Here is a 13979-nt window from a genome sequence, read left to right on the forward strand (position 1 = left end):
TGCTTTGGCCACACTTCCCCTGTACGTGGGGGCAGCAGCGAGGGGCACAATTCTGTGCTGCTGCCTGCACTGCCCCTGTGCACACAGGGGAAGTGTGACGAGGGCAGCATGGAGCGTGCAGTGGCAGGCAGCTTCTCTGTGCAGCCCTTCTGTGTGCTGCCACTCCGGGTCGCACGTGCTGCGCTCTGGAGGGCCCAGGGGAGGGCAGCAGGGCCAGGAGTGCAGTGTGAGAGACCCAGAGTGACAACATACTGAAGTTTTATTTATTGACACCAGGGTTACAAGTTTTTGAAAATCTGGTATTTACCATAAAAAAGGCAACATTTATGATTATTAGTTATACTAATATGCTGTGCATCCTGCCATGTACCCCCTGCCCTCATTTTGTTTTTCTGGCATGCCGGCACTCCAGCACCTTCCAAGGTAGACGTTGTGTTTTTTTCAGCACGCTGGCCAAAAAACGTTGCCTACCCCTGCCCTAAGGTATTACAACAGTAGTTTTCCTGCTGCTTGACCCTGGCCTCTATTATTGGTGTCCCAGTGATAGTAGGGAGTGCCTGGGAGCATAAGTCTGGGAAAGAAAAAGGACTGTATTAAGAAGCAGAGGCTTCCCTCCATAGAAATGATGTGGAAAGTCCTCCAAACTCCTGCCCCAGGCAGCGAGAAACATTCAGAGATCCCCACTCCTCTTCTAGAAAGCTCCCAGAGCACTGTGGGGAGCAGTCTTGCTGTTTCAAGTCCAATGAAGCACAAAAGAAAGGTTTGGAACTTTTTTTTTTTTTAAAGATGTCATGCACAGGAAACATAATGGCTCATCAACTTGAGCGCAAGGCAGTGACCACATGAAGAGGAGGAGGAAGGAGAATTAACATCTGCTTTCATCACATGTCAAATCAAACAGTAATATCAGAATAAAAAATAATCACAACCCAGTCTTTTTTTTTTTCTCTCAAACTAAAAGGCAGATGAATTCCTGTAAAGCTATACAGACAGGATAGCAAGAAGATGCAAAGGGAATGGAGGTGAATTCATTGGAGGAGGATTCAGGAAAGAAGCAGGGCTGAAGGAGTTAAGAGAGGTGGCTTGTCATATGGGATGCATGTGAGGCAGTTCCAAGTTTACCACTCATAGCTAAGCACAAAGTGCCTATCCTAATCCACTCTTCACCTTGTAGAGCATGGTGTTGCTACTGTCTCTCAGTAACCCAATCCCATCACAAAACTACCTGGACTGGTTTTCTCAGACATTTCCTGTTCCCTAACAAGAACACACCATTCCCTGATAATTAGCATTGTTGAGAAGCAGGGTAGATTACCACTGGTAAACCACCACACTAATGTATCTATACTGCTTCTGGTACCCGAGCTAGCTCTTAACTGCATTATGCCATAAACACCTAGCTTAAGACAGAGTTCTATGAATCTTGTGTTCAGATCCAAAGACAAACAGCTTTGTGTAGCCCTCTAGCAATCTACTCCATGATGCAGCATGGAACTAATCAAGACTGGCACGTGCAGAGCTGGCTGGGAACATGCTGATCTGGAGCATCATGAGATTAAACTCAATGCTTTTCCAGCTTAACTAAATATTTACCAAAAAGTCTGGATTCCACAGGCACCTTTAACCAAGTAACACCAGGGTAATTTTCCTCCTCTCCAAAAAGTCAATAGCTATAGACATGACTTGTTTGCTGGAGCAGAAATCTCTCTGGACCTTTCACTTACACACACGACTCTTTAACCTTCATTAACAAGCTCTTGATAGTCATATTGTTAATCTCTCCTGTGAAAGAGTGAGTAGCGACCACCCAGCATTACCTCTCTAGTCTCATTCACAAAGCACCTTTTGTTGGCAGAAGCCTTCCTGTGCTTTCCACCAGCTGGGAATCAGAGCTAAATCTATCCCTTAAGCAAATGAAAAATAAGAGGCAAGGTCATTGCCCTCCAGTTATGAAAAACACGTTGGAGATCCCATGCACATCCCATGAGCTAGTTGTAGCAATGCATTTCCTGTTTCACACTGAAGCAGGCTCCAGGCATCAGTGAGGGATAGGTTTCTTCCTCCCCTCCCTTTTTCTGTTGCTGTCCATTAATAATTATTTTAAAAGATTTCTCCTGACCTTTTCTGTTTTAAGGCAGGAGACGTGAATGTAGTTTAAGAATGCCCCAGGGCTCCCTTAACTACTTCCAGTACTGCTAAAAAATTGACCTCACATAAGGATGTCAGAAGGCCAGGAGGGTGTGTGGAAGATGGGATTATCCTTGGAATTCTCTTGCTGCAGAGAATGATTACAACCCAGACTGCCACCAATGCCAGCCACTAGTCTACCTCAGCAAACTTCAGATCCAATATTCTCCATCCTCACAGTCCGGCACCTGGGAAATAAAGGTAGGCGCTTGTAGACAGGAGACTGATGAGAGTTCTTTAGTCAGGCAATGCTGGGGCACCCAAATTGAAAACTTTGGTCTCCTTTAAGGAAAATCAGTTTCATTACTTTGTAGTTCCCAGCAAACACGTCCACAGAGCAGAAACCGATCACAGTCACAAAAGAGGGAAGCAAAAAGTAAAAGGACATTTGTAGATCAGGGAAGAGCTAGCTGTTTAAGAGCGGTTTCCAGCGAGAGAGAGGCCACTTCTCCATTACTACAATTAAAAATCAGGGTTTCCCATCAGGCAAAGTGATAGGGATTTCATCCGATTAAAGCAAATGGCCAAGATTATCTATCTTAAGGTGGGTACCAGGCCCAAGAACTCAGCAGGTGGGAGTGGAGAAGCGCAACCTAACATATGAGTGTGGGGCAAGGAGGTTCATGGGTTTCCTAGCACCTCAAAGGGGTTGGTGCTTGGGATGGCAAGTCACCTTTCTAAAAGAACCTTCAAATGTGATTGCCTCATCCATTACCCTAATGGAGTTCGAGGCGGCATTGAGTATGGTCTGCAGATGAGGACAGAAGATGGTGTCTCCACTTACCTACATCTTTGTTCTCTGTAAGTGATATGGAGCACTGTAAGAGAAAAAAAACAACCCAATCAGAACAGAAATCAGTACACAATCTCATTAATTCCCCTAGTCAAGAACTCCTAAAATTTCTGCATCTGTCCTACAAGACCAACTGAAAAACCCTGCTTAATAGCAGAATGGTTTGTCACCCTGATCTGTGTGATACAGAAGTAAATGGATCTGGGGGAAGCAAGCTTGGAAAAAGGTCCTAAAGGAGATGCTATAGGGTGTCCTTATCTAGCCCACAACATTTTAATGCAGCCAGGAGATGCCAACATGTAAAGGAGAAGAACAATCAGCAGAAGGCAACATTCTGCAAAAAGCAGAATAACTTCTGCAGGCTAAAGCAACAATAAACTGAAAATTAGAAGAGCAGGAGGAGATCCAAGGCCCCAAGCCCAGCAGCCACCTCCCCTCCCTGCTCTACAGAGTTATGAACAATAGGGATGTTCAACATTTACAAAATTATACGAGGGGCACTGGGGTGGAATTGCTGACCCTCCTCTCAAGTCAACAACACCAACAGAAGGGAGTGAAGAAGAGGTTTTTGTACAATGATGGGCAATTGCTCAAGCACTGGTAGGTTTGTCAGGGCCAAGCATAGCTCCAAATGTTGTAAGAACTGCAGGGTGCACTTGTCATCTTAAAGGGAAAGGAATGACATTAAAGTGACAGTAAGATTTGCCTGCTAAGTTTTCATCAGTGTGCTTCTATCACTTTATGGAAACCCACTGGAAAAACAGCTGGACCAAGTGATAAATGAGACTGAGAGCAGGCGAGGGAACATAAAACAGAAGGGAATGGCTGGAGTGGCTGATTTGGAAAGCTGACCCTTGTTGCCCTTGTGGCTTTTCCCAGCCGTTACTTAGTCACTTCTAAGTGAGCTAAACAGACAAACACTGTCAGATCAAGAGCAGGGGAGTGAAGTGAAACAGGAAGAATATGCTTTATGGTTCTTAACTAAGGAGGATCCCATTCACTTTGAGTCTTTCTGGCCACTGGGTGCCACCTGTGAGTCATCCTTTCTATGCTCCCATTCTCCCCAGAGCTCCTGAAGGCAGTTTCTTTCCTGCACACTGCAATGTGACTTTTTAATTCTTCCTCTGGGGGCTTCTGATGCCCAATGGCCTGAGAAGTCACTGCACTCATGAGTCCTGTGCTGAAAGACATTCCTGTACAATCCAGACCATTTTTCTGTCATTACCTGGATCCTCAAGTGGCTCCCCTGCCCTGGTCTCTCATGCATGTCAGCTGTTTCAGTAGTGCCCATAACACCCCATGCCATGGTAGCTGTTCTAACTGCAGTGGATGTTGGACTGTTCCAAATCTCAACTCCCCACTGCAAGAAGTCATGGTCCAGTACAGAATAGAGCACACACATCAGAATAGAAGGCAAACAGTGGTGGTGAACCAGAAACCAGCACACAGATTTAGCATTAAGGAATAGGAGGGGGGAGGTAGATGTGTAAAATGCCCTTCACTTCTGGATACCTGGGGAGAACCTGTCCCCCAAAGCACGGCTTGCAGAACATGCAGGAACCTTTGCACCTTGAAATCCCATGTCAAGCTCCAATCCAATATGAGGGCTTAGGGTCATCACACTGCATAACGTGCAAGTAATCTCATAAGGCACATTCAGGAAAAATGCATGCTGATTAGCGCTGTAAGCCTGCCATGCTAGAATGAAACAGTTCCTGTGAGCCAAGTTCTTCGTGCACACCTTCCTTCTTCCTAACTAGAGCTTTAAGGTGGCCATAAACCTGGTTCAGTACAAACCTGGCAGGCTGCCTTAAATCAAGACTAACCTAGAGATCAACCAGGCTTTAAATAGGGGCTATGTAACATCCTGAACAAAGCTAGGCACATACTATGATGGAGGTTTCTTCCCAGCCACGTCTCCTGCTGTCCATGCAGCAGTAAAAGTGGGAGTTGGTGTGGAGATGTCCACGTTTTAATTGCATTAGCAGGCTCAGGATGGAGCACGTAACGCCAGCTCCAGACAGAAAGCGCCAAGGAGAAAAGAAAATAATAGAGAAGGGAAGTTAAAAACAGCCCAGCCTCCTTGCTCAGCTTGACTATTGGACAGGCTTTGCCTACATTCCGTTCTCTCGGCTTTGTTATAAACGCAGCAGCCCTTTGATGAGCGGGCCGCAGTGTGAGCGAGGGCTGAGCACTGCTTTCCCACATCCCAGGGAGCTGGGCTGAGGCCCCTGGCACTCACACAAAGAGTGCAGGGACTTTCGCTACTGAAGACTGCGCAGGAATAAATAAAACATAGCTAAATCTCATCAGAACAAAAGAGGTGGCACAAGATTGTGTGGCACTGCCCCTGGTACCATAGAAACAGGGAAGGGGAATCCCTGGGCACTGCCTGGGGGTATTAGAGGGGAACGAGGATGCCCAAAGACCACCCACTCCACTGCCTTGGAAGGTGAAATCTGGGATGTACCCAAGCCCTAAACTTCCTCCAGCTCCTTAAATGCCTCTGGACAGACTCAGAGACACCCCCTATTCCAACCCAGTAAGAGGCCCAGACCAAATCGCTCCAGATGTGCTCTCAGGGCCCTAGGGATAATGTCAGGAATGTTGCATTTTAGTGAATCTGACTTTCCCACAAGCCGGCAGGGACCCTTTTTCCTGTCTGGGGCTTGGGGACAGCACACAGGAAGAGGTACTTAACCATTTCATTTCTGCCCAAGTTTCTCACATGCCTCCCCATGGTTGTAGATGGGAAAAAGAGAAAAGCTGGGCTGAAAATGGCTGGCTAGTCATTATACGTGCTTCCACCCCAACGGATCCATGTTTGGCAAGCATCAGCCAAACTCTGTACATACTCTGCAACCCTATAATTGCTTAGACCTCCTTCGGTGCACAGCCAGCTCTGGTAAGGTACTGGAACAGGTACACATAGCTGGTTTAACAGCATACAGCCATGGAAAGGAAAAAAAAAGTCCCTTGCCTGATAAGCCCTACCCTGTTTCAACTTCTGGAGGACTCTTCCCCTCTTTCCATTGCTCCGTATTTTTTCCTTCTGTCGCTTCCCTTGCAATCCTCCCACAGGCTCTGACCGTCTCTCAACCTCAAGAAGTTTAACCACATTCTTGGAACCCAGAGTGTTTGGTCCATTTTGAGGGATTTCTAGAAATTCTTCTGTCACTTGTTATGTGAAACACAAACACAGGGAGTACAAGACAAAACCAGGACACCGCAGTCCCTATTCCAGCCCCTTAGTCTGTTGTTGGAAAAACAGAGAGAGGTGGTGTCCTCTGCCCCTTCTACTTCCTGGAAGTACAGCAGTTCCCAGGACTGTGTTGCCCATTTCTGCCCTCAGCTCTGGCACAGCACAAGAGCTGCCCTGGAATGAGCTCCTTCCCATGTGGCCATCTCCTGGGCAAGCACAGGCTATGGAGGTTTAGGGAGTTCTCAGCATTTGTAGATTCAAGCTTGCAACAGAATGAGTCTGATTACTGCTGGAGAGCAGGAAAAGGATTAACCCGGGTATGGGAGAAAGAAGGCAACATGGGTGGCTGTGAGCCCCATTCTAAAAACATGCAGAGCAAGGAAGAAACAGTACAAATGAGATTTTTCTGCAGGGTGCCCTGTGCAACCTCACACTTGGGCAATGTTACGATTAGACAATGCCAGATATTGGGAAAACAAGTGCAAGGGGCAATAAAAGGCCCTAAATGTGGGGTTAAGGCACTTGCCATTTCAAACAGGGAGCCCTTCCTAAAGTGAGAAGATTCAGGCAACCCCGGTCCTCTCCCCAGACCCAACACAAGCCTTAAGCACTAGATTACCAAGAAAGCATGAACTCCAAAAGCATTGCCTTCAATCAAAGGGATTCACTTATTAACAAAACACTAGGGCTAGGGACAGAAGTTACACATAAACCAGTTCAAGTGATCAGAAACTGGCTTCAACCTGTAACAGAACAGAAACTAGCTGCACATGAACCAGTTTCAAAATGGCTGAAACTGGTTTAAGATAAACCTGGTTGAATGTAGTAGCAGACTTAGCTGATTTGGGTCAAACCGGTTTATGAAACTTCTGTCCCACAGTCCTTCCTGGTTCAAGTTAAATCAGTCCCAAAGCATCCCAGCATGCTTTGCAGCCCTGGGCTGGGCTGGGCTGGGCTGTGCTGTGCTGTGCTGTCTGCTCCTGAGAACAGGGCTGGCCCTGCTCCTCTGCTCCCTAGCTGGAGCAGTGAGGGCTGGCTGAGGGGACAAGCCCAGCTGGGGATGCAGCCCAGTCTACAAGAGAGGGACTGCCCCCCCCAGCCAAACCCCGGCTGGGGTCTGGGGCAAGGGAGGGGAGTTAAAACACCCCTTCCCCTGCTCAAACTTACTGCTGGCTGCAACAATGGACTATAAATAGCAGAGGCACCTGGAAGCAAGAAGAGGAAGTGATGCAGTGCAAGTGATACCTGCAGAATCCTGCTGATGTGATTTTGGACTGCAAATCCCAACTTAGACTAACCTGCAAAGACTGAATCGATTCAGCTTCAGGCTTTTTGACTGTCCGTACTCAGCCTAGATGAAGACAAGTCAATCTAAAATGCAGTCTAAGTATTGGGGTGCTGATGCTTGTGCCCTACACAAATTCCCTCTCCCAGGTGTTCCACCTCCTACTATTCACCCTGCAGTTCCAGAGGCTGGGATTACTCTGCATATGCCTAATTTAAACTAAAACTAACTCTTATGGCACCTTGTCCAGAAAAGAATATAAAAGAACTTTCCAGAGCAAATTCCCCCTCCACCCATGAGCAAAGCCTGTGAAGTTTGAATAGAACCCAGTGGTTTTATCTGAAGAACTTTTTCAAGTCTCACTTTCACCAAAGCTTCACTCCTTATGGGTCCCCTTGAGAAGCCAGCCCATGTTCTTTTTCCTGCTTTGATGCCCAGGGAGACATGTATACCTGCTGTTCTGAATATAACCCAAAGCCTGTGAATTCCTGGAGGCTAGTAGTCAGCTCTGATCCTGATCCACTGTGTAGTCATAGGAAAAAAATCACTATACTGGTTTGTGCCTTTGTTACTCTATGGGGGACAATGAAGATTAATGAGCCCTTGCAAAGTAGTTTGGAAACAGAAATAATTGGACACGTGCTAAGCATCATTAATGAACTTTACAAATACCATTTTTAGTTAAACATTTCTGAAATCTGCATTGCCACTTGGTGGTGATAGTAACATATTCACTCTTTTCACCACTGTCCATCGACCATTCTAGCCCCATATTAGGTCCTGGTCAGAAAGGATTTTAGCATACTCCCTATCAGTCTGAAATCCCTGAAACCTTCATATCCCATGTCCCCACAATTACACATACACATCTGTTATTCTATTGTACATGATGCAATACTGTACCATATATCTCAAATCAAAACAGCATATTTAGAAAGACAGAGTGGTATATCATCAAAAACTTAGATGAAGGATTAAACCCAAACCAAAACTAGCTGATGCTATATAAACGGTTGGCCCAGGAAATTAAAAATGAAGGGCCTCTGGCTTCTGTCCCTCTATTATCATTCTACATGCAGTTTTACAGATTTATGGCACTATAACTAACACCAGAATTTGGCTATAACTGTTGTGACATAGATGGCATAAGCCCACAAACATTTCAGTGCCACCCACCTCTGTTCTTTACTGTGAACTCAATGTACTGCTTGGGGGGAGAGGCAGAGAAGAAAAACAAAATGATAGTAAATTGCACTGTGTAAACCATAGAGGAGAAATCAAACGTACATGAGGTCTGCAAAGGGGCAAGGCTGAACACAGAGCAGAACCTGCACACTGTGTCTTTACCAGTTCCAGGTCCACAGCCTGGGCTTAACTATAGCAAAGGGCTCTCAAGCATTTATACCCATTTATGTGAATATGTATATGCCTGTGTCTGCCCATGAAGAATATGTTTAGCTGGGATCATCCTACCAAGGCTGTGAGTGACTGCAGCCAATGTGAGAGAGGGGAGAGATTTTTTAAATAGCTAATATCCAAAATAAGAGGAAGGGTGAGGGGGAGATTTCCTCCAAAAATAAGTCAAAGAATTTTCTGTTTCATTTTTTTTTAATTAAAAAAAGAAAGCAGAGACTAATTTGTGGAGAATGGAGACAGCAGAGATGGGATTGTTCCAAGTAACAGTCACCAGATCAGGAAGGGGCCCAGAGGGGGCTGAACCCCAAAGACAGCACCATGCCACGTCCTACACGGCCCAGACCCACCAATAGCAACGACTCAAGGGTAGTCTCATTTACATGTTGGCAGCACGTGTATATGGCTTCTCAGTTACTAAATTTTAAACACTGAACCAGCCTGCAGCTGTATGCATGTAAAAACCCAAGTCCCTGCCTATAGCCACAAAGTGTGTACCTGTAGGCATGAACTCATACATGCAAGAGAGAGAGTGCGTGCGCACGCGCGTGTGTGTGTGTATTGGATGCCTGCACCTACACATACGATTTTCAACTGTGCTCAATCTCCAGCCGCTCTTGTATTTCTCGTGGTAGCTGCTGAGCATTGGACAGTTTGAAAATCTGGCTAACAGCACATGCACTAATAATGTGTATAACGTCCTCCTAGAGCACCCACGCATGCGTCTGTGTGTACTCTATTTGCACTTAACCCAAATGCATCTGTGTGCACATGGACACAGATGCACTGGAAACGTGTGACTCAAATGAATGCCAGCACCAATACCCACACTCTCATACTCCCAGCAACACCTCTTCCCGTCCTGTCCCATCCCATCCCATCATCCCCTGTTCCTGGAAATTAACTAGGAGTCAGAAAACCTGCACAAGATTCAAATGGACAGTTTCTTACCTTTGATTGTCTGCAGAAACAAGAGAAGAAAAAATCCCATAATGGCATGATGGGGAGGGTGAAATGTGTCGCCTAATGCCCCCCACGCTGGTAGCTATCACGGGGAGCCCCTCCCCCCGGGCCCAGGGGGGGGGGAGCCCCTCCTCAGCTGATCTACAAGTGGTTCTTTACAGTGCAGAGCTGTTGGACAGACGCTCAGCTAAGAGAAGCTGCAGTGGTACAGAGAAAGAGGGAGGGAAAGGAGGAGGGAGCAATGCCTAGGAGGCGGGACAGAGGATTCAAACCTCTGCCGTTATTCCTCTGGCTAGGAGCAGGGAAGCTGGCCCAGATGCCAACTGAAACCCGACATTGAAAAAGACACAGGTTCTCCTCCTTGTCTTCATTACATCATTCAGTATTTCACATTCCTGTCGGCCAGAGCGTGTGCAAAGGGAAACGGAACAAGGCAGCACAAGAAGCAAGAGCTTCAGCGGCAAAAGCACACGTAGGGCATCAGAAATCCCAACTCCAGCTGGTTTAGATTTTCACTCTCCATCCCCCCTTTCCAGCTTATTAGTACCGGGGCAGGGAATGCAGCACAATATGTTCCCCAATAAGGAATAAAAAGGGCTCTCTACTATCAGTTTCATCCCCAGATCTTCTTTGCTCCTGACCCCAGACCCCATAAAGACTCAGCCACTGCCAGGTTCAGGGAGGGTGTGAAGGAACTGGGCTGCTCAAGAATACATTTTTACACAGCAAACCATGCCTGAGAAGCAAAAACACTAACATTAATTGCAGCTCAAACTACAACCAGGAGATCTACGCAGCTGTCATCTCCTGTGAACCGATTGTAAGCTGCCCAACTGGCCAAACCATGTTTCCACAAGTCATTTAGCAAATAGCAGACCCACCTATAAAAAGAAATACCAGTTCTAAAGAATGGGGCCCAGAGCTCATGATAAAGTGCATATGGACAGGCCCATGTGTCCACCAAGAACTCAAGAGCAGGATCAGGACCCATACTATTGGCTATGAGCAGCCTACCCAGCTCTCTACAGGAACAAGATGTGTTATACATCTTAAAACCCCAGTGGAAGCTACCTACAGCAGCTGAAAACTCTTCCAAACACCGCAGGGTGCTGTTGACTATTAGGTGACTTAGAAGACCTGCTAATGTTCTGATCATGTCACAAATGCTATGGGAATCTATGGCACAGTCCCCCAGCCCACCCCCAGATCTGGACAGGATCTGATTTGGAATCTGCTACAGAATGCTCCAAGAGCAACTTTCTCCTCCCTTTCCTTGGCTCTCTTTAGATTTCCATTTTCTTTGTCTGTGCAAGTGGCACTGAAACTGCAACTACCCTGGGTACCATAGCGACCATGAAATCACTGCTCAGGCTGAAGGGACAAGAGGAATGCCAAGAAAAGTAGCAAAGGAACTAATAAAACCCACCCTCCTGCTCTACACTAATTGGCCTGGGTTGGCAGAAGCCACGCAGAGACCACAGACTGCACGGGCCATGCAGACTGAACATGGGGACATGTTGAGGTGCAAAGGAGCTCTTCTCTGCACCATGCAGGGGGATAAAAGTTCTAGGTAGAAAAGCCTTACTGGGTCCCAGAGTCCACCCTGGAGTCAAGCAGCACTTCCCTTATTTGTTCTGAAGGGAGTCAAATTTTGCATTTCTTTTTATGGCAGATAAAGAGGAGAGACTGCTCCAGGATTTCCACCATTCCCTTCTCCCCCTCTGCAGGCCCCTTAATGGCCCCACAAGATGGGATGTCAACTGTGCCTGAACCTGACAGTCAACCCCAGGTGGTCACTCAAATACAAGGTGAGGTCCCAGCCCACCTGTGTCTCTGCAGGCTCTCCCCAAAAACACCCAGCCCCATTAGCCTGGAAGGCCATGGACCCAGGCCCAATCTTACAAGAGGAGCTTGGGTCTCTTCCATGTGAAGACAAAAGAACAGTCTCTTCCCTGTCAGGCATCCATTTTTAAGGTTTGAACATCCGTAGCAACACACTCCGGGCTCACAGAATACAAACTGTAAGATAACAGACCAGTAGGGCTGTGCGAAGTGTTGGGTGCCGATTCGATTCGGAGGATATTTGGCCCGATTCAGCGCCCGAATCTCCGAGTCTAATAAAGAGGTCCAAATTGATTCGAAGCTCTCCAAATCGATTTGAAAAAATTCAGAGAGCTTTGGAGATTTGGGCAGTCCTCACTGGCTGCCGCTGGGAGCTGGACCCAGACTCCGTGCTGGTAAGTAGGGGGCGTGGGAGCTGGAGGAGGGGACCCCCACCAGGCCCCATTCCCTGCCTGCTCCCCCAGTCTCCCTGAGCACCCCCCAAACCCCACCCGCTCTCCCAGCACCACCATGCTCCTGCTCTTTACAAAAAAAAGCTCCCACTCACCGGATGCTGTCAGGCAGGGGAGCTATCCCCACAGTCCCGTGCTGCATGGGGGGCTCTGCCACGAGCTCCCCCCAACCCCTGCCCACTTTCCCAGCCCTTTCTTTCCCCACCTCCCCCCCCAGTTGCCCTGCCCAGCCCCAGCTCCTGGTTCTTTAAAAAAAAGAAAAAACCCTGCAACCCACCAGCTGCTGCAGCAGCCATTGGGGCTTCTGAGGGTTCATGGCAGACCCCCCCCCCCCAACACAGCATGGGGCAGTGGGGGGCAGCAGGGATCACCCTCCTGCTTTTTTTTTTTTTTTTAAGAGCAGGGAGCTGGGGCTGGGCAGGGCAGCAAATCTCCAAATCAGATTCAGCCAAATCTGATTCGGGACAGTGACTCGAATCACCACCCCCCGAATTGGCTGAATTGGAAGCAAATACTAGCTGCTTCATGCAGACCTACAAATGAGCTCCTCATCCACTCATAAGCTCATTTGGCCCTGTTTGCACCCAGTTAGGATCAAGGCCCTGCCAACCAACACAAACAGAAGCAGCAGGTCAGAAATGTCCTGGAACATGACAGTAAAAGGCCCGCTGGGAAGAAGCGAGCCAAAGTTGATGGAGCAGCTGCCAGCTGGACAGAAGACAGCTCTTCAAGAATATGATGGCCCAGATCCCTTTGTACCACCCAGGTCCCTAGGCTGCACCCTTCTGTGTCCCCTTTCCCATCACTGTCTGCCTAGCTGCACCCGAGGAACACTGGCTCCTGAATGTACAGTGGACAAGGGCCTCCTCTGGAAAGACATAATGTTCTGGCCCGCTGCCCTGCGGCACTGAACATTTTTCCCCTAACAAACATGCAGAGCATGTCACTGTCAGGCATCCGTCCCAGCTGCTGCCCCTCCATCTTCCCCTTGCCAATTCCCAGGACTCTTCAGCTCTCCTTTTGGGGCTGGTACCAGTGTTGGCACTGGTCCAGCCCCCCTGTGGTGTTCCCTGGTTTGCTGCTCCCAGTTCAGCAAGGGGTGTGCCACATAAAAAACCTCAAGCAATAGCTCTGACCATTCTGTCTTGTTTTCCTACAATCGGATTTTTATAGTTGAGAAGACCTTTTGGTCCCAGGGAGGCAGGTTCCCTTTGCCCAATGCAGCAACCCCTGACACTTGCACTCTTCTTCACTTCATGCAAGGTTCACGAATGTGCGTTACATCCAGAGGCATGTTAAAAAAAGCCAAAACCAAAAAAGCCTCTGGATTCTTCCCACACTGCCTCAAGGACATTTCAGTGAAGGAAGAGACAGTTTGGGAAACTTATGTCAAAAAATCTCTCTCCAGGCTCATTCTGTGCTGTCCACCAGAATTTTACAACTGAAAGGTAAGTCTCTTGTGCTCTGAGCCAGTGGATACAACCACTTTCACCCTGCCCTTTGGCCCATGAACTTTTGCACACAAAAAAATTAATAGCTGTTTTAGCTGTACCTCACAAAATTTCCCCTTGTTACCCATTTACCACAGAGCATCAGCAGCAGGGGATGCCACAGGACATGGGGGAGCATCAGCAAGGCTAGAGCTAAAGGCTGGAATAACAGAGGCTACTGCAGGTCAGCTGCCTGGGCAGAGCTGAGGGGCAAGACTGGGGGTCGGAGGCCAGGGGACAGATACATCCTTATGGAGTGCCTACTCTCCATGAGGGTCTCTACCACAGGCAGCATGTCCATGCATAACATCTTTTCCTTGGGTTGCTGGGTTTCAGCCAAAATTTCCACAGG

At 47.7% G+C, this 13979-nt stretch overlaps 1 protein-coding gene across 2 annotated transcripts in view; it reads right to left on the reverse strand.

Moving 5' to 3' along the window:
- STARD8 (StAR related lipid transfer domain containing 8) overlaps positions 1–13979 on the reverse strand; it is a 116366-nt gene that overhangs the window by 77769 nt on the left and 24618 nt on the right. Inside the window, exons 1-2 of one of the 2 annotated variants that reach the window (XM_006274732.4) lie at positions 9832–10002; positions 2972–3005 (exon numbers count right to left, since the gene is read on the reverse strand). In XM_006274732.4, the coding sequence (XP_006274794.3) occupies positions 2972–3005; positions 9832–9879 (82 nt within the window). In that variant the 5' untranslated portion in view covers positions 9880–10002. Of the gene's footprint in view, positions 1–2971; positions 3006–9831; positions 10003–13979 lie in introns of those variants that run through there. The other variant, XM_006274731.4, reaches the window with a different exon arrangement.

This window comes from Alligator mississippiensis, chromosome 8, assembly GCF_030867095.1.
Source record: "Alligator mississippiensis isolate rAllMis1 chromosome 8, rAllMis1, whole genome shotgun sequence".
In the NCBI taxonomy this organism is placed as follows: Eukaryota; Metazoa; Chordata; order Crocodylia; family Alligatoridae; genus Alligator; species Alligator mississippiensis.